Genomic DNA, 25,357 nt, shown 5'->3' with positions numbered 1-25,357 from the left:
AACATAAGAAATAGGAGCAGGAGTCGGCCATTCGGCCCCTCGAGCCTGCTCCGCCATTCAATATGATCATGGCTGATCTGATCATGGACTCAGCTCCACTTCCCTGCCCGACCCCCTTATCATAAGAACATAAGAATTAGGAACAGGAGTAGGCCATCTAGCCCCTCGAGCCTGCTCCGCCATTCAACAAGATCATGGCTGATCTGGCCGTGGACTCAGCTCCACTTACCCGCCCTCTACCCGTAACCCTTAATTCCCTTATTGGTTAAAAATCTATCTATCTGTGACTTGAAAACATTCAATGAGCTAGCCTCAACTGCTTCCTTGGGCAGAGAATTCCACAGATTCACAACCCTCTGGGAGAAGAAATTCCTTCTCAACTCGGTTTTAAATTGGCTCCCCCGTATTTTGAGGCTGTGCCCCCTAGTTCTAGTCTCCCCGACCAGTGGAAACAACCTCTCTGCCTCTATCTTGTCTACCCCTTTCATGATTTTAAATGTTTCTATAAGATCACCCCTCATCCTTCTGAACTCCAACGAGTAAAGACCCAGTCTACTCAATCTATCATCATAAGTTAACCCCCTCATCTCCGGAATCAGCCTCGTGAATCGTCTCTGTACCCCCTCCAAAGCTAGTATATCCTTCCTTAAGTAAGGTGACCAAAACTGCACGCAGTACTCCAGGTGCGGCCTCACCAATACCCTGTACAGTTGCAGAAGGACCTCCCTGCTTTTGTACTCCATCCCTCTCGCAATGAAGGCCAACATTCCATTGGCCTTCCTGATTACCTGCTGCACCTGCAAACTAACTTATCCCCTTATCGGTTAAGAAACTGTCTATCTCTGTCTTAAATTTATTCAATGTCCCGGCTTCCACAGCTCTCTGAGGCAGCAAATTCCACAGAATTACAACCCTCTGAGAGAAGAAATTTCTCCTCATCTCAGTTTTAAATGGGCGGCCCCTTATTCTAAGATCATGCCCCCTAGTTCTAGTCTCCCCCATCAGTGGAAACATCCTCTCTGCATCCACCTTGTCAAGCCCCCTCATAATCTTATACGTTTCGATAAGATCACCTTTCATTCTTCTGAATTCCAATGAGTAGAGGCCCAACCTCCTCAACCTTTCCTCATAAGTCAACCCCCTCATCCCCGGAATCAACCGAGTGAACCTTCTCTGAACTGCCTCCAAAGCAAGTATATCCTTTCATAAATATAGAAACCAAAACTGCATGCAGTACTCCAGGTGTGGCCTCACCAATACCCTGTATAACTGTAGCAAGACTTCCCTGTTTTTATACTCCATCCCCTTTGCAAAGGACTTTCTAAGGTCAACGCCACCGAGTCCGCCATTTCCCTTGGGATCCAACCGTGATTTGCCGGAGTGATTATCTGAATGAACATTATTAACGTCCTTCTGTGCATGCGTGCAGTCGACCCTGTCCCTTTCTGCGCAGGCAAGTGGGCGGTGGGGGGGGGGAATGTCAGAAACTTGGGTGGGGGGGTGGAGAGTGGGGTGGGGAGGAGATCAGGAACTTGGGCGGGGGCGAGGAGATCAGGAACGTGGGCAGAGGGGGAGGAGATCAGGAACTTGGGCAGAGGGCGAGGAGATCAGGAACTTGGGCAGAGGGGGAGGAGATCAGGAACTTGGGCAGGGGGGAGGAGATCAGGAACTTGGGCAGAGGGGGAGGAGATCAGGAACTTGGGCAGAGGCGAGGAGATCAGGAACTTGGGCAGGGGGGAGGAGGAGATCAGGAACTTGGGCAGGGGAGGAGGAGATCAGGAATTTGGGCAGGGGGAGGAGATCAGGAACTTGGACAGGGGCGAGGAGATCAGGAACTTGGGCAGGGGGAGGAGATCAGGAACTTGGGCAGAGGGGAGGAGGAGATCAGGAACTTGGGCAGGGGAGGAGGAGATCAGGAATTTGGGCAGGGGGAGGAGATCAGGAACTTGGGCAGAGGCGAGGAGATCAGGAACTTGGGCAGAGGGGGAGGAGATCAGGAACTTGGGCAGAGGGGAGGAGGAGATCAGGAACTTGGGCAGGGGAGGAGGAGATCAGGAATTTGGGCAGGGGGAGGAGATCAGGAACTTGGACAGGGGCGAGGAGATCAGGAACTTGGGCAGGGGGAGGAGATCAGGAACTTGGGTGGGGCGAGGAGATCAGGAACTTGGGCAGGGGGGGAGGAGATCAGGAACTTGGGCAGGGGGAGGAGATCAGGAACTTGGGTGGGGCGAGGAGATCAGGAACTTGGGCAGGGGGGGAGGAGATCAGGAACTTGGGCAGGGGGAGGAGATCAGGAACTTGGGTGGGGCGAGGAGATCAGGAACTTGGGCAGGGGGGGAGGAGATCAGGAACTTGGGTGGGGCGAGGAGATCAGGAACTTGGGCAGGGGGGAGGAGATCAGGAACTTGGGCAGGGGGAGGAGATCAGGAACTTGGGTGGGGCGAGGAGATCAGGAACTTGGGCAGAGGGGGAGGAGATCAGGAACTTGGGTGGGGCGAGGAGATCAGGAACTTGGGCAGGGGGGGAGGAGATCAGGAACTTGGGCAGGGGGCGAGGAGATCAGGAACTTGCGGGGGGGGAGGAGATCAGGAACTTGGACAGGGGCGAGGAAATCAGGAACTTGGGCAGGGGGAGGAGATCAGGAACTTGGGTGGGGCGAGGAGATCAGGAACTTGGGCAGGGGGCGATGAGATCAGGAACTTGGGCAGGGGGAGGAGATCAGGAACTTGGGCAGGGGGCGAGGAGATCAGGAACTTGCGGGGGGGGAGGAGATCAGGAACTTGGGCAGAGGGGAGGAGATCAGGAACTTGGGCAGGGGGCGAGGAGATCAGGAACTTGTGGCGGGGGAGGAGATCAGGAACTTGGGCAGGGGCCGATGTGATCAGGAACTTGCCGGGGGGGAGGAGATCAGTAACTTGGACAGGGGGCGAGGAGATCAGCAACTTGGGCATGGGGAGGAGATCAGGAACTTGGGCAGGGGGGGAGGAGATCAGGAACTTGGGCAGAGGGGAGGAGATCAGGAACGTGGGCAGGGGGGCGAGGTGATCAGGAACTTGGGCAGAGGGGAGGAGATCAGGAACTTGGGCAGGGGGGCGATGTGATCAGGAACTTGGGCAGAGGGGAGGAGATCAGGAACGTGGGCAGGGGGGGAGGAGATCAGGAACTTGGGCAGGGGGAGGAGATCAGGAACTTGGGCAGGGGGGGAGGAGATCAGGAACGTGGGCAGGGGGGCGAGGTGATCAGGAACTTGGGCAGGGGGGAGGAGATCAGGAACGTGGGCAGGGGGGGAGGAGATCAGGAACTTGGGCAGAGGGGAGGAGATCAGGAACGTGGGCAGGGGGGGGAGGAGATCAGGAACTTGGGCGAGGGGAGGAGATCAGGAACTTGGGTGAGGGGAGGAGATCAGGAACTTGGGTGAGGGGAGGAGATCAGGAACGTGGGCAGGGGGGGGGAGGAGATCAGGAACTTGGGCAGGGGGGGAAGGAGATCAGGAACTTGGGCGAGGGGAGGAGATTAGGAACTTGGGTGAGGGGAGGAGATCAGGAACGTGGGCAGGGGGGGGGAGGAGATCAGGAACTTGGGCAGGGGGGGAAGGAGATCAGGAACTTGGGCGAGGGGAGGAGATCAGGAACTTGGGTGAGGGGAGGAGATCAGGAACGTGGGCAGGGGGGGGGAGGAGATCAGGAACTTGGGCAGGGGGGGAAGGAGATCAGGAACTTGGGCAGGGGGGGAGGAGATCAGGAACTTGGGTGAGGGCAGGAGATCAGGAACGTGGGCAGGGGGGAAGGAGATCAGGAACTTGGGCGAGGGGAGATCAGGAACTTGGGTGAGGGGAGGAGATCAGGAACTGGGGCGGGGGGGGGGGATGTTGGCGGGGAGGAGGTCAGACACGTGGGCGGGGGGAGAATGTCGAAAACTTGAGCGGGGGAGAGAGCAGACCAGGAACTTGGGCGGTTGGGTCAAGAATTTCTTCAGTGGGTGGGAGAAGGTCTGAACCCGTGAGGATGAGCCCACATCTGTTCCAAGTGAGCTCTGTTCTGTCTGGAGTCGAAGTCAGACTGGCTTGACTTACACTTTGCAAAGTCACTGGTTACATAGGCCAGGAGGAGCTACATACATAGGATTACATCGGTTATACGGCACAGAAACGGGCCGTTCGACCCAACCAGTCGGTGCCGGCGTTTATGCTCCACTTGAGCCTCCTCCCGTCTTTCCTCGTCTAAATCTATCAGCATAACCCTCTATTCCCTTCTCCCCCATACGCTTGTCCAGCCTCCCCTTAAATGCCTTGATACTATTCGCCTCAACCCCTCCCTGTGGCAGCGAGTTCCACATTCTCACCGCTCTCTGGGTAAAGAAGTTTCTCCTGAATTCCCCCATTGGGTTTATCAGTGACTGTCTGATATCGATGGCCCTGAGTTCTGGTCTCCCCCACAAGTGGAAACATTCTCTCTGTATCCGCTCTATCAAGCACCTTGGGACGTTTCACTGTGTTAAAGGCGCTTTATAGACTTATAGACCCATGTGCCAATTTTTCTTTCAACCTCATCTTACCGAGCTCGTTCCTCATCTTTCCAAACTATCCTCGATTTTCAATCTGGCGTCCTGGTCTCTGTACTAACTTTTTCCCATCTATTTGGTCAGCTGTGGCTCAGTGGGCAGCTCCCTCTCTCTCGCCGCTGAGTCAGAAGGTCGTGAGTTCGAGTCCCACTCCAGTGACTTCAGCCCATTATCCAGGCCGACACTCCCAGTGCGGTACTGAGGGAGCGCCGCACTGTCGGAGGGGCAGTGCTGAGGGAGCGCCGCACTGTCGGAGGGGCGGTGCTGAGAGAGCGCCGCACTGTCGGAGGGGCGGTACTGAGGGAGCGCCGCACTGTCGGAGGGGCAATGCTGAGGGAGTGCCGCACTGTCGGAGGGGCAGTGCTGAGGGAGCGCCGCACTGTCGGAGGGGTGGTACTGAGGGAGCGCCGCACTGTCGGAGGGGCGGTACTGAGGGAGCGCCGCACTGTCAGAGGGGCAGTGCTGAAGGAGCGCCGTACTGCGCTGTCGGAGGGGCAGTACTGAGGGAGCGCCGCACTGTCAGAGGGGCAGTACTGAGGGAGCACCGCACTGTCGGAGGAGTAGTGCTGAGGGAGCACCGCACTGTCGGAGGAGTAGTGCTGAGGGAGTGCCGCACTGTCGGAGGGGCAGTCTTGCAGATGAAACATTAAACCGAGGCCCCGTCTGCCCCCTCGAATGGATGTAAAAGATCCCGGGGCCATTATTGGAAGAAGAGCAGGGGGAGTTCTCCCCGGTGTCCTGGGGCCAATATTTATCCCTCAAACAACCTCATGTTAAAAAAACACAGCCGATCTGGGTCATTATCACATTTGTGTGTGGGAGCTTGCTGTGCACAAATTGGCGTTTCTGACATTACAACAGAGACCACACTTCAAACAATACTTCATTGGCTGCGGAGCACTTTGGGGGCGTCTGGCAGTCGTGAAAGGCGCTATAGAAATGCAAGGTGTTGCTGTCATGGAAGGGATATCGGGCGTGTGCTTGACCTATCTTCTTTATTCTCACAGGCTCGCTCTACCTTACCATCTCAGAGAAGAAAAAGTACGTTATCGGTTTCGCCAAAATCCTGCGACAGGGCATTGCTGTGCTGGTGATCATATTCCTGGATTACACTATTTACTGGGTGATGGATATGGTCAGTTATCACATGCAGGTGGAAATCATCGCACGCTGTGAGTCAATCCATCGGCCCGCGCGAGTTCCGCACCAGCCTCGCAATGCGACACAAGAAACATAAGAAACAGGAGCAGGAGTCGGCCATTCGGCCCCTCGAGCCTGCTCCGCCATTCAATACAATCATGTCTGATGCAAGAATGGCCGATGGGGGAGACAGGTCCCTAGGGGAGCTCCCCCACTAATCAACTCCCACCCTCTACCATGTTCCCGATGTTGGGGAAGTCCAGAACCAGGGGTCACAGTCTAAGGATAAGGGGTAAGCCATTTAGGACCGAAATGAGGAGAAACTTCTTCACCCAGAGAGTGGTGAACCTGTGGAATTCTCTACCACAGAAAGTTGTTGAGGCCAATTCACTAAATATATTCAAAAAGGAGTTAGATGTGGTCCTTACTACTAGGGGGATCAAGGGGTATGGCGAGAAAGCAGGAATGGGGTACTGAAGTTGCATGTTCAGCCATGAACTCATTGAATGGCGGTGCAGGCTCGAAGGGCCGAAAGGCCTACTCCTGCACCTATTTTCTATGTTTCTATGTTTCTATGAGAAACTTCTTCACTCAGAGAATTATGAACCTGTGGAATTCTCTGCCACAGAAAGTTGTTGAGGCCAGTTCGTTGGATATATTCAAAAGGGAGTTAGATGTGGCCCTTACGGCTAAAGGGATCAAGGGGTTTGGAGAGAAAGCAGGAATGGGGTACTGAAGTTGCATGATCAGCCATGATCATATTGAATGCTGGTGCAGGCTCGAAGGGCCGAATGGCCTGCTCCTGCACCTATTTTCTATGTTTCTATGTTTCGATGTACAGCCACCCCTAAGGACTCATGTTCAGAGTGGAAGCAAGTCTTCCTCGATTCCGAGGGACTGCCAATGATAATGGGCTGATCCGATCATAGACTCAGCTCCACTTCCCTGCCCGCTCCCCATAACCCTTCACTCCCTTATCGCTCAAAAATCTGTCTATCTGCATCTTAAATATATTCAATGTCCCAGCCTCCACAGCTCTCTGGGGCAGAGAATTCCACAGATCCACAACCCTCTGAGAGAAGAAATTCCTCCTCATCTCAGTTTTAAATGGGCGGCCCCTTATTCTAAGACCATGCCCCCTAGTTCTAGTCTCCCCCATCAGTGGAAACATCCTCTCTGCATCCACCTTGTCAAGCCCCCTCATTATCTTACATGTTTCGATAAGATCACCTCTCATTCTTCTGAATTCCAATGAGTAGAGGCCCAACCTCCTCAACCTTTCCTCATAAGTCAACCTTTCCTCATAAGTCAACCCCCTCATCTCCAGAATCAACCGAGTGAACCTTCTCTGAACTGCCTCCAATGCAAGTATCTCCTTCCTTAAATACGGAGACCAAAACTGTACGCAGTACTCCAGGTGTGGCCTCACCAATACTCTGTACAGTTGTCTTTGCTGCAACCACAATTATCCCGGTCTCTCTCGGCTAACGTGTCGCGAGATCAAGATTACATGGAGCCTTCAACAGAGAAATAGGCCATTGGACCCCACTGCTCCATGCCGGAGTTTATGCTTCACTCGAGCCCCCTCCCACCCCTCCATCACCTCACTCCATCAGCAAAACCCTCCATTCCTTTCTCCCTCATGTGTTTATCCAGCTTCCCCTGAAATGCATCTCATAGAATCGTAGAAATTTACAGCACGGAAGGAGGCCATTTCGGCCCATCGTGTCCGCTCCGGCAGACCAAGAGCCACCCAGCCTAATCCCACTTTCCCGTTCTCGGTCCGTAGCCCTGTAGGTTACGGCACTTCAAGTGCCCATCCCCCGATTATAATCACTCCACCATTGCCTTCAGCTCTGGTCCCCAAGCTCTGGAACTCCCTCCCTAAACCTCTCCGCCTCTCTCTCCTCCTTAAAACCGACCTCTTTGACCCAGCTTTTGGTCACCTGTCCCTACTATCTCCTTATATGGGTCAGTGTCAGACTTTGTCTGATAATCGCCCCTGTAAAAAGTGCCTTGGTACATTTTACTACGTTAAAGAAAGATAGAAAGTATTAGCAATTCACAACCACCGGACGCCTCAAAGCGCTTTACAGCCAATGAAGTACTTTTGGAGTGTGGTCGCTGTTGTATTGTGGGAAACGCGGCAGCCAATCTGTGCACAGCAAGCTCCCACACACAGCAATGTGATAATGACCCGGATCATCTGTTTTAGTGATGTTGGTTGAGGGATAAATATTGGCCCCAGGACACCGGGGAGAACTCCCCCTGCTCTTCTTCCAATAGTGGCCCCGGGATCTTTTACATCCACCCGAGAGGGCAGACGGGGCCTTGATTTAACGTCTCATCTGAAAGATGGCACCTCCGACAGTACGGCGCTCCCTCAGTACTGCCCCTCCGACAGTGTGGCGCTCCCTCAGTACTGCCCCTCCGACAGTATGGCGCTCCCTCAGTACTGCCCCTCCGACAGTGTGGCGCTCCCTCAGTACTGCCCCTCCGACAGTGCGGCGCTCCCTCAGTACGGCCCCTCCGACAGTGCGGCGCTTCCTCAGTACTGCCCCTCCGACAGTGCGGCACTCCCTCAGTACTGCCCCTCCGACAGTGCGCCGCTCCCTCAGTACTGCACTGGGAGTGACAGTCTAGATTTTTGTGCTCAAGTCCCTGGAGTGCAGCTCGAACCCACAACTTTCGAACTCAGAGGCGAGAGAGAGAGTACACTACCCACTGAGCCATGACTGTTAAAGGTGCTATATAAATGTAAGTTGTTGTGTTGGCTCCGAGCACAGAAATCCCAACATCTGTATTAGTAACATAGAAACATAGAAAATAGGTGCAGGAGTAGGCCATTGGGCCCTTCGAGCCTGCACCAGCATTCAATATGATCATGGCTGATCATGCAACTTCAGTACCCCATTCCTGCTTTCTCTCCATACCCCTTGATCCTTTTAGCCGTAAGGGCCACATCTAACTCCCTTTTGAATATATCTAACGAACTGGCCCCATCAACTTTCTGTGGTAGAGAATTCCACAGGTTCACAATTCTCTGAGTGAAGAAGTTTCTCCTCATCTCGGTCCTAAATGGCTTGTCCCTTATCCTTAGACTGTGACCCCTGGTTCTGGACTTCCCCAACATCGGGAACATTCTTCCTGCATCTAACCTGTCCAGTCCCGTAAGAATTTTATATGTTTCTATGAGATCCCCTCTCATTCTTCTAAATTCCAGTGAATACAGGCCCAGTCGATCCAGTCTTTCTTCATATGTCAGTCCTGCCATCCCGGGAATCAGTCTGGTGAACCTTCGCTGCACTCCCTCAATAGCAAGAATGTCCTTCCTCAAATTAGGAGACCAATATTCCAGGTGTGGCCTCACCAAGGCCCTGAACAACTGCAGTAAGACCTCCCTGCTCCAATACTCAAATCCCCTCGTTATGAAGGCCAACATGCCAACGTGCCATAATGTCTATCCACAGCCCCCGTGATATTAGGAATATCCATCAACGGAACGGGATACGCGTCAGACATTTACCGCAGCGTGGTGGACTCCTTCGATGTCGTGCAAGGTGGAAATATCACCGTGGTGTCCAGGAAGTGCGCTCTGATCGCATCAGCCCCAAACTACAGGATCTACACGCTAATCGGTGAGAGGATTATACACAGAACTGTCCTCGGAAAATCTAACATGTGCTGAAAAACAGAAGCAAAGGGGCGGCCATTCAGCCCCTCGAGACTGGCCCTTATTCTCATCTTTGTTTTCAAATCCCCTTCATGGCCCTCGCCCCCTCCCTATCTCTGTAACCCCTTCCAGACCCTACATCCCTCCCTATCTCTGTAACCTCCTCCAGCCACTACATCCTTCCCTATCTCTGTAACCTCCTCCAGCCGCTACACCCCTCCCTATCTCTGTAACCTCCCCCAGCCCTACATCCCTCCCTATCTCTGTAACCTCCTCCAGCCACTACATCCCTCCCTATCTCTGTAACCTCCTCCAGCCGCTACACCCCTCCCTATCTCTGTAACCCCCTCCAGCCCCTACATCCCTCCCTATCTCTGTAACCTCCTCCAGCCCCTACACCCCTCCCTATCTCTGTAACCTTCTCCAGCCCCTACACCCCTCCCTATCTCTGTAACCCCCTCCAGCCCCTACACCCCTCCCTATCTCTGTAACCTTCTCCAGCCCCTACACCCCTCCCTATCTCTGTAACCCCCTCCTGCCCCTACACCCCTCCCTATCTCTGTAACCTGCTCCAGCCCCTACATCCCTCCCTATCTCTGTAACCTCCTCCAGCCCCTACACCCCTCCCTATCTCTGTAACCTCCTCCAGCCACTACATCCCTCCCTATCTCTGTAACCTCCTCCAGCCGCTACACCCCTCCCTATCTCTGTAACCCCCTCCAGCCCCTACATCCCTCCCTATCTCTGTAACCTCCTCCAGCCGCTGCACCCCTCCCTATCTCTGTAACCAGCCCCTACACCCTTCCCTATCTGTAGTGTCCTTATACCTTGCTATAGAATCACACGAGGCACGTACTGCAGACAAGGTCACTACGTGACCTGAACCTTTATTCCCAGGACCAAGAAGTGCTGACCCTGCGTGGGACCTCCCTTTATATGCCTGGATGACCAGGTGAGGAGTGTCTCCCACAAGTTCACCCCCTGTGGTCAAGGTGTGCATTTCTCAGGTGTATACAGTGTACAGTGTTGTTACATAAAGGTTACAGTTATGTGAAGGTTACAAACATGACATCAGCTTCCCCCAACGTCTTTGGGTCAAAGATTGAGTCTTTCAGGCGGTCGACGCTCTCTCATGGAGCGCCGCAGTTGGGGCTCTGGTGGTTGGGCCTTGGTATGCGTCTCTGTCGCCTGAGGTGATTCCGGCCTGTCCGGGCTGGCCACAGGGACTGTGCATGCTGGTGAATGTCCTTGTTGCTCGTTCACTGGCGGTGGTGTGGGTAACATCTCATGATCTTCCTCAGGTTCCTCAGTGTCCATGCTGAACCTTTTCTTTACTTGGTACAGATGTTTGCGGCATATCTGCCCATTGTTAAGTCTGACCACTATGACCCTATTCTCCTCTTTGCCAATTACAGCACCCTCAAGCCACTTGGGTCCCAAAGCGTGATTGAGAACGAATACAGGATCATCGATTTCTATGCATCTTCCCACTGAGTTGCGATCATGGCACTCGATTTGGGACTGGCGCTTGCCCTCAACAATGTCTGCCAGGGCTGGATGAATGAGGAACAGCCGCGTTTTAAGCGTGCGTTTCATGAGTAGTTCCGTGGGCGGGACTCCCGTGAGCGAATGCGGGCGGGACCTATAAGCCAGCAGGAGGTGCGATAGGCGGTACTGAAGGGAGGGTCCTTGAATCCTAAGCATGCCTTGTTTTATGATTTGGACCGCATGTTCCACCTGGCCATTGGAAGCCGGCTTGAACGGTGCTGTCCTGACATGTTTGATGCCATTACCCGACATAAATTCATAGCTAGTGAAACATGGGCCATTATCGCTGACCAGGATGTCCGGCAAGCCATGGGTCGCAAAGACTGGACGCAGACTCTCCACAGTGGTGGATGTCATGCACGAATTCAATATGATACACTCGATCCACTTCGCGTATGCATCGACAACAATCAGGAACATTTTTCCCATAAATGGGCCCGCGTAGTCTACATGAATGCGTGACCATGGCCTGATAGGCCAGGGCCACGGGCTGAGTGGGGCCTCCCTGGGGGCATTGCCCAGCTGGGCACACGTCGTGCACCTGCGAACACAGTGTTCCACGTTTGAGTCAATTCCCGGCCACCATACATGTGACCGGGCAATGGCCTTCATTAACACGATGCCTGGATGCTCGCTGTGGAGTTCCCTGATGAATGCTTCCCTGCCCTTCTGGGGCATGACTACCCAGCTGCCCCATAGTAGGCAGTCGGCTTGGATGGAGAGCTCATCCATCCGTCTGTGAAACGGTCTGACCTCCTCGGGGCATGCTCCGTGTGCGGGCGCCCAATCCCCAGTCAGAACACATTTCTTTATCAGGGATAGGAGGGGATCTCTGTTGGTCCAGATTTTGATCTGGCGGGCTGTGATGGGGGAGCCTGCGGTGTCAAAAGCCTCAACGGCCATGACCATCTCAGCGCTTTGCTCTGATGCCCCCTCAGTGGTGGCCAGTGGAAGCCTGCTGAGCGCGTCAGCGCAATTTTCGGTGCCTGGCCGGTGCCGTATGGTGTAGTCATACGCAGCCAGCGTGAGAGCCCATCGCTGTATGCGAGCTGACGCATTGGCATTGACAGCCTTGCTGTCGGACAACAGGGATGTTAACGGCTTGTGGTCCGTTTCTAACTCAGACCTTCTGCCGAAAAGGTACCGGTGCATCTTTTTCACCCCATAGACACATGCGAGTGCTTCCTTTTCAACCATCCCATATCCACGTTCTGCTTGGGAGAGCGACCTGGAGGCATAAGCCACAGGTTGGAGTTGGCCCTCATCATTACTCTGCTGCAACATGCATCCAACCCCATAGGATGATGCATCGCATGTCAGAACCAATTTTTTATAGGGGTCGTACAAGGTCAATAACTTATTAGAACAAAGCAGGTTCCACGCCCGATTGAAAGCCCGTTCCTGACAGTCCCCCCAAAACCAATTGCAACCCTTACGCAGGAGCACGTGTAGCGGCTCCAACAATTTGCTTAAGTTCGGCAGAAAGTTCCCGAAATAGTTCAACAGTCCCAGAAATGACCGCAACTCCGATGTGTTGCCGGGCCTGGGCGCGCGACGGATCGCCTCCGTTTTGGATTCGGTAGGCCGGATCCCGTCTGCGGCAACCCTCCTGCCCTAAAAACTCGACCTCTGGGGCCAAAAACACACACTTGGACTTCTTTAGTCGCAGGCCTACTCGGTCCAGTCAGCGTAGCACCTCCTCCAGGTTGTGGAGGTGTTCCTCGGTGTCTCGACCCGTGATTAGGATGTCATCTTGGAATACGATTGTTCCAGGGATGGATTTAAGCAAGCTTTCCATGTTCCTCTGGAAGATAGCGGCCAATGTCAAACGGACACCTGTTGTAGACAAACAGTCCCTTGTGCGTAGTGATGGTGGACAGAAGTTTGGATTATTCGGCCAGTTCCTGGGTCATGTCGGCCGAAGTGAGGTCCAACTTGGTGAACAGCTTGCCACCTGCCAGCCTGGCAAAAAGATCCTCCGCTCTCGGAAGCGGGTATTGGTCCTGAAGTGACACTCGGTTGATAGTGGCCTTGTAGTCGCCACAGATCCTGACTGAGCCATCCGCTTTAAGGACAGGAACAATGGGGCTTGCCCAGTCACTGAATTCAACGGGCGAAATGATGCCCTCTCTTAGCAGCCTGTCCAACTCACTCTCAATTCTCTCAGGCATCACATACGGCACGGCTCTGGCTTTGTGGTGCACTGGCCTGGCGTCCGGGGTGATGCGTATCACTACTTTGGTGCCCTTGAAAGTCCCGACACCTGGTTGAAAAAGTGGCTCGAATTTCTGTAGGACCTGTGAGCATGAACTTCACTCCACAGATGAAATGGCGTGCACATCCCCCTATTTCCAATTCATCTCGGCTAGCCAGCTCCTCCCCAAGAGCGCGGGACCATTCCCCGGGACAATCCAGAGTGGCAGCTGGTTCTCCGATCCATTGTGTGTGACCACCAAGTTTGCACTGCCTAGTACTGGGATGATCTCTCTGGTGTACGTCCGTAACTGCGTGTCAATGCGTTCCAGTTTGGGCCTGTTAACTTTGTGTGGCCATAGTTTTTCAAATTGTTGGGCACTCATAAGTGACTGGCTGGCCCCTGTGTCCAGCTCCATGCGTACCGAGGTGCCATTTAATAGAACTTTCATCATCATAGGTGGCGTTTTGGTATACGAGCTGTGGACGTCTGCCACATGGACCCTCTGGACTTCAGCATCCATAGCTTGGCCCCAAGCATCACCCTGCCTTGCAGACCCCTCGTCTGGTTCCTCTGCCTCGTAAATTAGCCTCGCTACGGGCTTTCTGCACATTCTGGCCAGATGTCCACTGAAGTTACTGTTTCTACAGATAAATTGTTGAAACTTACAGGTTTTCGCAGTATGTCTGCCACCGCACCTCCAGCATGAGCTGAGATTGTTGTGAACAAAGGAACTGTTTGTAGGCATTCCTCTCTGATTGTCTCTTTGATTACTCCTGAGCACTCTGTTGCTGAGTGTCAATGGTCCCATCCCGGGACGCATTGACCCTTGGGATGGCGTGAATTGCCGATCCCCCTGCCATTGTCTCTGTTGCTGGCCCACCCTAGAGCCTGTTGCTGCCTGGACAGTGTCGAATTGCCCTTGCCTGCCTGCGGGGTTCTGAATCTCGTTTACAATGTTAACTCCCTGCTCCATCGCCACGTTGGAACCAGGGCTGCGCGCGTAAATTATCTTGGTCTCCTCTTCCCCTGCCATGAAGGTCTGAGCAATCAACATTGCCCTTTCCAAAGTCAAGTCCTTGGTCTCAATAAGCTTCCTGAAAATGCCGGCATGACCAATGCCCTCAATGAAGAAATCCCTTAACATCTCCTCCCTGCAGGCGTCTGTGAACTTACAGAGGCTGGCCAAACGCCGAAGGTTCGCAACCAAGTCCGATATGCTTTGTCCCTCCCGACGCCGGTGTGTATAGAACCGGTGCCGGGCCATGTGGATACTGCTCGCCGGTTTGAGGCGCTGACCGATCAGAGTGCTGAGCTCTTCAAAGGACTTGTCCGCCGGCTTCTCGGGTGTGAGCAGGCCTTTCATCAGCGCATACGTCTTGGATCCACAGCTGGTCAGTAGATGCGCCCTCCGCTTGCCAGCCGCTTCCACTCCCAGCCAGTCCTTCGTGACAAAGCTCTGCTGGAGCCTCTCAACAAAATCGTCCCAGTCCTCACCAACACAGTGCTACCGGTGGCCATCCCCGTGGGTCGTTGATTCCCGTTTCTCGTCGCCAAATGTAGTGTCCTTATACCTGGCTATAGAATCACATGAGGCATGTACTGCAGACAAGGTCACTGTGTGACCTGAACCTTTATTCCCAGGACCAAGAAGTGATTACCCTGCGTGGGACCTCCCTTTATATACCTGGATGACCAGGTGAGGAGTGTCTCCCACAAGTTCACCCCCTGTGGTCAAGGTGTGCATTACTCAGGTGTATGCAGTGTACAGTGTTGTTACATAAAGGTTACAGTTATGTGAAGGTTACAAACATGACACTATCTCTGTAACCTCCTCCAGCCCCTACACCCTTCCCCATCTCTGTAACCTTCTCTAGCCCCTACACCCTTCCCCATCGCTGTAACATTTTCCAGCCCCTACACCCTCCCTATCTCTGTAACCTCCTCCAGCCCCTATACCCCTCCCTATCTCTGTAACCTCCTCCAGCCCCTACACCCCTCCCTATCTCTGTAACCTCCTCCAGCCCCTACACCCGTCCCTATCTCTGTAACCTCCTCCAGCCTCTACACCCCTCCCTATCTCTGAAATGGCCCCCAGCCCCTACACCCCTCCCTATCTGTGGAACCACCTCCAGCCCCACACCCCTCCCCATCTCTGTAACCTCCTCCAGCCCTACACCCCCTCCCTATCTCTGTAACCTCCTCCAGCCCCTACACCCCTCCCTATCTCTGTAACCTCCTTCAGCTCCTACACCCTCCCTATCTCTGTAACCTCCTCCAGCCCTACACCCCTCCCTATTTCTGTAACCTCCTCCAGCCCCTACACCCTCCCTATCCCTGTAACCTCCTCCAGCCCTACACTCCTCCCTATCTCTGTAACCTCCTCCAGCCCTACACCCCTCCCTATCTCCTTAACCCCCTCCAGCCCCTACACCCTCCCTATCTCTGTAACCCCCTCCAGCCCCTACACCCCCTCCCTATCCCTGTAACCTCCTCCAGCCCGACACCCCTCCCTATCTCTGTAACCTCCTCCAGCCCTACACCCCCTCCCTATCTCTTTAACCCCCTCCAGCCCCTATACCCCTCCCTATCTCTGTAACCCCCTCCAGCCCCACAACCCCCCGAGATCTCTGCACTCCTCTAATTCTGCCCCCCTGACCATCCCTGATTATAATCGCTCCACCATCGGTGGCCGTGCCTTCAGCTGCCTGGGCCCCAAGCTCTGGAACTCCCTCCCTAAACCTCTCCGCCTCTCTCTCCTCCTTTAAGACGCTCCTTAAAACCGACCTCTTTGACCAAGCTTCTGGTCACTGGCCCCAATTTCTACTTATGCGGCTCGGTGTCAAATTTATATCACACAGTACAGGAGTGAAGCGCCTTGAAACGTTACTGTACCTGTTGGTGACATTTTAATGATCTGTGTACCTGGATTCCCCCCCCCACCCCCCCCCCCCCGCCGCAAGTCTCCATAAGTTTGAGATTTTTCAGAGGGCACTAATCTTCTGTATACTATGGGCACCGCTTCACTGAGAGGCAGAGGAGTCATTGCACAGATCATATGAACATAAGAAATAGGAGCAGGAGTCGGCCATTCGGCCCCTCGAGCCTGCTCCGCCTTTCAATAAGATCACAGCTGATCTTCGACCTCAACTCCACTTTCCCGCCCGATCCCTTGGTTCCCCTCGACTCCAAAAATCGACCGATCTCAGCCTTGAATATACTCAACGACTGAGCCTCCACATCCCTCTGGGGCAGAGAATCCCAAAGATTCGCCACCCTCTGAGTGAAGAAATTCCTCCTCATCTCCGTCCTAAATGGCCGACCCCTTATCCTGAGACTGTGTGACCCCCTGGTTCTAGACTCCCCAGCCCGGGGGGAAACATCCTCCCTGCATCTACCCTGTCAAGCCCTGTAAGAATTGTGTGTGTTTCAATGAGATCACCTCTCACCCAGAGAATAAAGGGACATTCTATCATAAGAACACAAGAACATAGGAAATAGGAGCAGGAGTCGGCCATTCTGCCCCTCGAGCCTGCTCCGCCATTTAATATGATCATGGCTGATCCGATCATGGACTCAGCTCCACTTCCCTGCCCGCCCCCTTATCCCTTTATCATTTAAGAAACTGTCGATCTCTGACTTAAATTTATTCAATGTCCCAGCTTCCACAGCTCTCTGAGGCAGCGAATTCCACAGATTTACAACCCTCTGAGAGAAGAAATTTCTCCTCATCTCAGTTTTAAATGGGCGGCCCCTTATTCTAAGATCATGCCCTCTAGTTCTAGTCTCCCCCATCAGTGGAAACATCCTCTCTGCATCCACCTTGTCAAGCCCCCTCATAATCGTATACCTTTCGATAAGATCACCTCTCAGTCTTCTGAATTCTAATGAGTAGAGGCCCAACCTCCTCAACCTTTCCTCATAAGTCAATCCCCTCATCTCCAGAATCAACCGAGTGAACCTTCTCTGAACAGCCTCCAAAGCAAGTATATCCTTTCGTAAATATGGAAACCAAAACTGCACGCAGTACTCCAGGTGTGGCCTCACCAATACCCTGTATAACTGTAGCAAGACTTCCCTGCTTTTATACTCCATCCCCTTTGCAATAAAGGCCAAGATTCCATTGGCCTTCCTGATCACTTGCTGTACCTGCATACTATCCTTTTGTGTTTCATGCACAAGTACCCCCAGGTCCTGCTGTACTGCAGCATTTTGCAACCTTTCTCCGTTTAAATAATAACTTTGATTTTTTTTCTGCCAAAGTGCATGACCTCACACTTTCCAACATTGTACTCCATCTGCCAAATTTTTGCCCACTCACTGAGCCTGTCTATATCCTTTTGCAGATTGTGTGTGTCCTCCTCACACATTGCTTTTCCTCCCATCTTTGTATCGTCAGCAAACTTGGCTACGTTACACTCGGTCCCTTCTTCCAAGTCGTTAATATAGATTGTAAATAGTTGGGGTCCCAGCACTGATCCCTGCGGCACCCCACTAGTTAATTAAGATTGTGTGACTTAAAAGCCCCCCCAAACTGTTGCTGCAGTCTTTGTTTGTTTGTTTCCTGCAGGAGTTTTATACGGAGTCATGTGTTTCATCGTGTTATTTGGCAGTTACATATCGAGATTAAGGAGATACGTCTGCTCGGTTTACTATCCATCGAGGGAGCGGGTAAGTCAGGCGGAGGTGCTCACACACAGCGTTGCTACCTGAGGGCAGGGGGAAAGTAAGAGAGAGAGACACAGAAAGAAAAAGAGAAAGATAGTAGGAGAGAAAGAGAGAAACAGAAAGATAGAGAGAGAGAGAGAGAAAAGGACGAAAGAAAGAAGGAAAGAAAGAGAGAGAGAAAAAGGGAGAACGAAAGAATGAAAGAAAGAACAAAGGGTTTCTGTTGCAGTGTAGGGAAATACACCCGAGAGAGCAGACGAGGCCACAGTTTAAAGTCTCATCCGAAAGACTGTCCCTCCGACAGTACGGCGCTCCCTCAGTACTGCCCCTCCGACAGTGCGGCTCCCTCAGTACTGCCCCTCCGACAGTACGGCGCTCCCTCAGTACTGCCCCTCCGACAGTGCGGCTCCCTCAGTACTGCCCCTCCGACAGTCCGGCTCCCTCAGTACTGTCCCTCCGACAGTACGGCGCTCCCTCAGTACTGCCCCTCCGACAGTGGGGCGCTCCCTCAGTACTGCCCCTCCGACAGTGCGGCTCCCTCAGTACCGCCCCTCCGACAGTGCGGCACTCCCTCAGTACTGCCCCTCCGACAGTGCGGCGTTCCCTCAGTACTGCCCCTCCGACAGTGCGGCGCTCCCTCAGTACTGCCCCTCCGACAGTGCGGCGCTCCCTCAGTACTGCCCCTCCGATAGTGCGGCGCTCCCTCAGTACTGCCCCTCCGACAGTGCGGCACTCCCTCAGTACCGCCCCTCCGACAGTGCGGCGCTCCCTCAGTACTGCCCCTCCGACAGTGCTGCGCTCCCTCGGTACTGGCACTGGGATTTGTCTGCCTAGATTTATCTGCTCAAGTCTCTGGAGTGGGACTTGAGCCCACAAACGTCTGACTCAGAGGCGAGAGAGAGAGAGAGAGAGAGAGAGAGCTGCCCACTGGGCCATGAAGGTTTCTGAGCAGTGATCGGAGGAGGAGGTCGGGGGGACAGAAGGCCACAGTAACTTCACTCCTGAACCTCTTGTTGTGTTACCACCAGCAACGGATCTGTTACCTGTACAACCAAATCCACTCCAAACGTACGTCACTGGTCAACGCCCTGTTTAGAGCAGTGCAGAAAAACTCCACCGACGCAGGTCACACAAGCATCTTACTTGTCCTGGCAGCAAGGTAAGGCTCACTGCTCTCGGCAATTACACAGTATTTACACAGAAAGAGGCCATGTGGTCCCACCGCTCCGTGCTGGTGTTTATGCTGCACACCAGCCCCGTCCCACCCCCCTCCCACCCCCAATCCCCATCTCCTTCTATTCCTCTCCCCCTCATGTGTTTATCCAGCTTCCCCTTAAATGCCTCGATACTATTCGCCTCGACCCCTCCTGTGGCAGCGAGTTCCACATTCTCACCGCTCTCTGGGTAAAGAAGTTTCTCCTGAATTCCCCCAATGGGTTTATCAGTGACTGTCTTATACTGATGGCCCCCCCCCAGTTCTGGTCTCCTCCCTCCCCCTCCCCCAAGTGCAAACATCTTCTCGACATCTATGCTCTCGAAAACCCTTTCATAATTTCAACGGCCTCTATCGAGTCATCTCCTCAGCCTTCTCTCTTCTACAGAAAAGTGCCCCGGCCTTGTCAGCCTTTCCTGATGGCTGTAACCGCTCAGTTCTGGTATCATCCTTGTAAATCTTTGTTGCACCTTCTCCAACATCTCTGTCCGCAGGGAGAGTCCTGGGGCCCAATATTTATCCCTCAATCACTAAAACAGATGATCTGGGTCTTTATCACATTGCTGTGTGTGGGAGCTTGCTGTGCGCAAATTGGCGTCTCCCACACGACAACAGTGAGCGCACTCCAGAAGTACTCCATTGGTGGTCGTGAAAGGCGCTATATAAATGCAAATCTTCCTTCCTTCCTTCCTTCACTCCTTCCTTTTCCCCTCCTGTCTGCGTTGGAACTTTCCTAAGCTACAGGTGTCCTCAATGTTCCCTCAACGTGCCATCCTCAATTCTGCGTGTTGTCTTAAACACCCCCCCCCGCCCCACCCCATGACGATTGGTCACCGGTGTATTCTCATTTGCAGGTACAAGGTGTTTGCCTGGATAGCTGCGCTAACCGGAACCTATCAGGACTATTGCATGGCTTGCGGTCGGACAGCAGAAGGCGAGAGATATCAGTTCTTTGTCCCCTGTATCACTCCAGGGTGTAAAGGTAACCTCTGCCGCCTCGAAGGACGAGGGCAGCGGGCGCATAGGAACACCACCACCTCCACGTTCCCCTCCGAGTCACACACCATCCCGACTTGGAAATATATCGGCCGTTCCTTCATCGTCGCTGGGTCAAAATCCTGGAACTCCCTCCCCAACAGTACTGTGGGAGCACCTTCATAAGAACATAAGAAATAGGAGCAGGAGTCGGCCATTTGATCCGATCATGGACCCAGCTCCACTTCCCTGCCCACTCCCCATAACCCTATCTACCTTATCAAATTCTTTAATCATCTTAAACACCTCGATCAGATCGCCCCTCAATCGTCTACACTCGAGGGAACACAAGCGACCTGTCCTCGGGACTTAACCCCTTGTAGCCCCCGGGTATCATTCTGGGTAATCTTGCCATTAGTCTTTTTTTAGTGATGTTAATTGCGGGATAAATATTGGCCCCAGGTCAGCAGGGATACCTCTCCTGCTCTTCGAAATAGTGTCCACCTGAGGGCAGACGGGGCCTCGGTTTAATGTCTCATCTAAAAAGCGGCACCTCCAACAGTGCGGGGCTCCCTCAGTACCGCCCCTCCGACAGTGCGGCGCTCCCTCAGTACTGCCCCTCCAACAATGCGACACTCCATCAGTACTGCCCCTCCGACAGTGCAGCACTCCCTCAGTACTGCCCCTCCGACAGTGCGGTGCTCCCTCAGTACTGCCCCTCCGACAGAGCGGCGCTCCCTCAGTACTGCCTCTCCGACAGTGCGGCGCTCCCTCAGTACTGCCCCTCCGACAGTGCGGCGCTCCCTCAGTACTGCCCCTCCGACAGTGCGGCGCTCCCTCAGTACTGCCTCTCCAACAGCGCAGTGCGGTGCTCCCTCAGTACTGCCCCTCCGACAGTGCGGCGCTCCCTCAGTACTGCCCCTCCGACAGTGCGGCGCTCCCTCAGTACTGCCTCTCCGACAGTGCGGCGCTCCCTCAGCACCGTACGGAGAATGTATTCGCTCAAGCCCCTGGAGTGGGACCTGAACCCACAACCTTCTGACTCAGAGGCGAGGGTGCTGCCCATTCAGCCACAGTTGGCGCTCCACATGCGTACGTGACATGTAACATCCCTGGACACACTCCCCTGCCCTACCCGCTCGCGAGGTCCTCATCCGCAGGAGTCCGTGCTGAGCGGCCCTTCACCGATCCGTGCCCGACTCTCTCCGCGGAGCCCGTACCCGTCCAATGGGCTCCGTCGCTCAGTCCCCGGAGACGGGCCGTCCCTTCACGCCTGTGCTTGTTCCCATCAGGTTTCTACTGCACTGACTGCTACCAAAACATGAAGAACATCTGCTCCATCTGCATGGGTCCGCTGGCGTATCAGGGAGACATCGACGAGGAGGTGTAAGTGCTCTACCGCCGTCAATAGTCACTCCAGGTGTGGCCTCGAGGTTCATTGTGGCTGATGTTGTGATTCTTTCCCCACACTCCCTCCCCCCAACAGGGATTCCAGTGACTCGGGCAAGGTCAAGCTGTGGATCAGCGCCATGGAGAGCATGAAGACCCGACAGGACAAGGCCAAGCAGGAGCGGAAGAGGCTGCAGAGGCTGCTGAAGGAGAAGATCAGGGCCGCGCTGTACGAGAACCTGAACATCACGGAGGAGCGGGGCAAGGCGCTGAAGGCCCTGTTCAGGCGAATGAAGCGGGGCGAGGTGCCCCAGCGGGAGAGACCCCCCAGTGACCTGGAGTCTGGAGACACCCAGCGCTACGGCTCTCAAAGGTACCGCAACAAGGGAGTGGTCGCGGCTAATGGGATCATAGAAACAGCGCGAGAACTTGCATTTATATAGTGCCTGTAACGCCCCCTTCACAGCAGACACAAATTTGACACCGAGCCACATAAGAAGAAATGATTGCAGGCGACCAAAAGCTTGGTCAAAGAGTTAGGTGGTAGTGTATTTGCTTCAGGGGTTCTTTGCTTCTGAATTCTTAGCAACACGTTACCAGTTCCTCCATCAGGCTCACAACCACCGTGGATCCCCGAACCCAACTGGCTGGGGTTTTATTGAGTCTTGTCATCATCATCATAGGCATCGAGGAAGACTTGCTTCCACTCTAAAAGCGAGTTCTCAGGTGGCTGAACAGTCCAATACGGGAATTACAGTCTCTGTGGGACAGACAGTGGTTGAGGGAAGGGGAGGGTGGGACTGGTTTGCCACACGCTCCTTCCGCTGCCTGCGCTTGGTTTCGAGTTGCTCAGCGCCTGACTGGTTAAGCCACTCCCAACTCAACAGCTCCACAAGCCTGTGGGGATCAGTGCTGGGACCCCAACTATTTACAATCTATATTAACCACAAGGAAGAAGGGACTGAGTGTAACGTAGCCAAGTTTGCTGACGATACAAAGATGGGAGGAAAAGCAATGTGTGAGAAGGACACATAAAATCTGTAAAAGGACATAGACAGGCTAAGTGAGTGGACAAAAATTTGGCAGATGGAGTATAATGTTGGAAAGTGTGAGGTCATGCACTTTGGCAGAAAAAAAAAATCAAAAGAGCAAGTTATTATTTAAATGGAGAAAGATTGCAAAGTGCCGCAGTACAGCGGGACCTGGGGGTACTTCTGCATGAAACACAAAAGGTTAGTATGCAGGTACAGCAAGTGATCAGGAAGGCCAATGGAATCTTGGCCTTTATTGCAAAGGGGATGGAGTATAAAAGCAGGGAAGTCTTGCTACAGTTATACAGAGTATTGGTGAGGCCACACCTGGAGTACTGTGTGCAGTTTTGGTTTCTGTCATGTATTCAACCAGCATTGTAACCCATGTATAATCTGACCTAAGTTGTACACTGTGAGAACAATGACCACTAGGTGGTGAACTTGTGGGAGCCACTCCTAACCTGGACCTTCAGGTATAAAAGGGGAAGCTCCACCCACTTTAATCACTTGAGTGCTAAGGAATAAAGGACAGGTCACAGACTGACCTTCTCTCAAGCATGGGCCTCGTGTGCATTTATACTGTATAGTAAGGACTTATCAGATTCCATATTTACGAAAGGATATACTTGCTTTGGAGGCAGTTCAGAGAAGGTTCACTCGGGTCGATTCCAGGGATGAGGGGGTTGACTTATGAGGAAAGGTTGAGGAGGTTGGGCCTCTACTCATTGGAATTCAGCAGAATGAGAGGTGATCTTATCGAAACGTATAAGATTATGAAGGGGCTTGACAAGGTGGATGCAGAGAGGATGTTTCCACTGATAGGGGGAGACTAGAACTAGAGGGCATGATCTTAGAATAAGGGGCTGCCCATTTAAAACTGAGATGAGGAGGAATTTCTTCTCTCAGTGGGTTGTAAATTTGTGGAATTCGCTGCCTCAGAGAGCTGTGGAAGCCAGGACAGTGAATATATTTAAGACAGAAACAGACAGTTTCTTAACCGATAAGGGAATAAGGGGGCGGGCAGGGAAGTGGAGCTGAGTTCATGATCGGATCAGCCATGATCTTATTGAATGGCAGAGCAGGCTCGAGGGGCCGAATGGCCGACTCCTGCTCTTATTTCTTAAGTTTTTATGTTCATCCTCACAGGTGCAAACATTACAGTCGGTTTTAAGGAACGTCTTAAAGGAGGAGAGAGAGGCGGAGAGGTTTAGGGAGGGAGTTCCAGAGCTTGGGGCCCAGGCAGCTGAAGGCATGGCCACCGATGGTGGAGCGATTATAATCAGGGATGCTCAAGAGGGCAGAATTAGAGGAGCGCAGAGATCTCGGGGAGTTGTGGGGCTGGAAGAGGTTACAGAGATAGGGAGGGGCGAGGGCCATGGAGGGATTTGTAAACGAGGTTGAGAATTTTGAAATCGAGGCGTTGCTTAACCGGGAGCCAATGTAGGTCAGCGAGCACAGGGGGTGATGGGTGAGCGGGACTCGGTGTGAGTTGGGACACGGGGCAGTGAGCACAGGGGGTGATGGGTGAGCGGGACTCGGTGCGAGTTAGGACACGGGGCAGCGAGCACAGGGGGCGATGGGTGAGCGGGACTCGGTGTGAGTTAGGACACGGGGCAGTGAGCACAGGGGGTGATGGGTGAGCGGGACTCGGTGTGAGTTAGGACACGGGGCAGCGAGCACAGGGGGTGATGGGTGAGCGGGACTCGGTGGGAGTTAGGACAGAAGGAGGCCATGTTAGCCTATAATAACTGGAGGGCTGGAATAGAAAAGGAAGTTTTGGTCTCCTAATCTGAGGAAGGATGTTCTTGCTATTGAGGGAGTGCAGCGAAAGTTCACCAGACTGATTCCCGGGATGGCTGGACTGTCATATGAGGAGAGACTGGATCAACTGGGCCTTTATTCACTGGAGTTTAGAAGGATGAGAGGTGATCTCATAGAAACGTTTTAAGATTCTGACGGGATTGGACAGGTTAGATGCGGGAAGGATGTTCCCGATGTTGGGGAAGTCCAGAACCAGGGGTCACAGTCTTAGGATAAGGGGTAAACCATTTAGGACAGAGATGAGGAGAAACTTCTTCACTCAGAGAGTTGTTAACCTGTGGAATTCCCTGCCGCAGAGAGTTGATGCCAGTTCATTGGATATATTCAAGAGGGAGTTAGATATGGCCCTTACGGCTAAAGGGATCGAGGGGTATGGAGAGAAAGCAGGAATAGGGTACTAAAGTGAATGATCAGCCATGATCTTATTGAAGGGCGGTGCAGGCTCGAAGGGCCGAATGGCTTACTCCTGCACCTATTTTCTCTGTTTCTATGCTACACCTATACAAAGCTGTCGTTCGACCACATCTGGAGTACAGTTCTGGACACTGCTACTTAGAAAGGATAATTTCACTTGGACAGAGCGCAGCACAGCTCCACCAGAATGTTACCAGGGCTCCAAGGACTAAATTGTGAGATTGCTTGTATTGCCTAGCGTAGAGAAGGTGATCTGATTGAGATGAAGAAGGCTGGCATGGAGCATGAAACATAGAAACATAGAAAATAGGCGCAGGAGTAGGCCATTGGCCCTTCGAGCCTGCACCACCATTCAATAAGATCATGGCTGATCATTCACCTCAGTACCCCTTTCCCACTTTCTCTCCATACCCCTTGATCCCTTTAGCCCCAAGGGCCATATCTAACTCCCTCTTGAATATATCCAATGAACTGGCATCAACAACTTTCTGTGGTAGAGAATTCCACAGGTTCACCACTCTCAGTGAAGAAGTTTCTCCTCATCTCGGTCCTAAATGGCTTACCCCTTATCCTTAGACTGTGACCCCTGGTTCTGGACTTCTCCAACATCGGGAACATTCTTCCTGCATCTAACCTGTCCAGTCCCATCAGAATTTTATATGTTTCTATGAGATCCCCTCTCATCCTTCTAAACTCCAGTGAATACAGGGCCAGTTGATCCAGTCTCGCCT

General features: G+C 53.2%; 1 protein-coding gene across 2 annotated transcripts in view; it reads left to right on the top strand.

The window, feature by feature from the left end:
- Positions 1-25,357, top strand: part of dcst2 (DC-STAMP domain containing 2) — a 70,592-nt gene that overhangs the window by 36,564 nt on the left and 8,671 nt on the right. For both annotated transcript variants that reach the window (XM_070868672.1, XM_070868673.1), the window contains exons 9-15: positions 5,568-5,732; positions 9,171-9,338; positions 17,686-17,786; positions 18,812-18,942; positions 19,851-19,978; positions 21,264-21,357; positions 21,458-21,733. In XM_070868672.1, the coding sequence (XP_070724773.1) occupies positions 5,568-5,732; positions 9,171-9,338; positions 17,686-17,786; positions 18,812-18,942; positions 19,851-19,978; positions 21,264-21,357; positions 21,458-21,733 (1,063 nt within the window). The remainder of the gene's footprint in view (positions 1-5,567; positions 5,733-9,170; positions 9,339-17,685; positions 17,787-18,811; positions 18,943-19,850; positions 19,979-21,263; positions 21,358-21,457; positions 21,734-25,357) is intronic.

This window comes from Pristiophorus japonicus, chromosome 30, assembly GCF_044704955.1.
Source record: "Pristiophorus japonicus isolate sPriJap1 chromosome 30, sPriJap1.hap1, whole genome shotgun sequence".
Lineage (NCBI taxonomy): Eukaryota > Metazoa > Chordata > Chondrichthyes > Pristiophoridae > Pristiophorus > Pristiophorus japonicus.
This window is presented reverse-complemented; position numbering and strand designations above follow the sequence as displayed.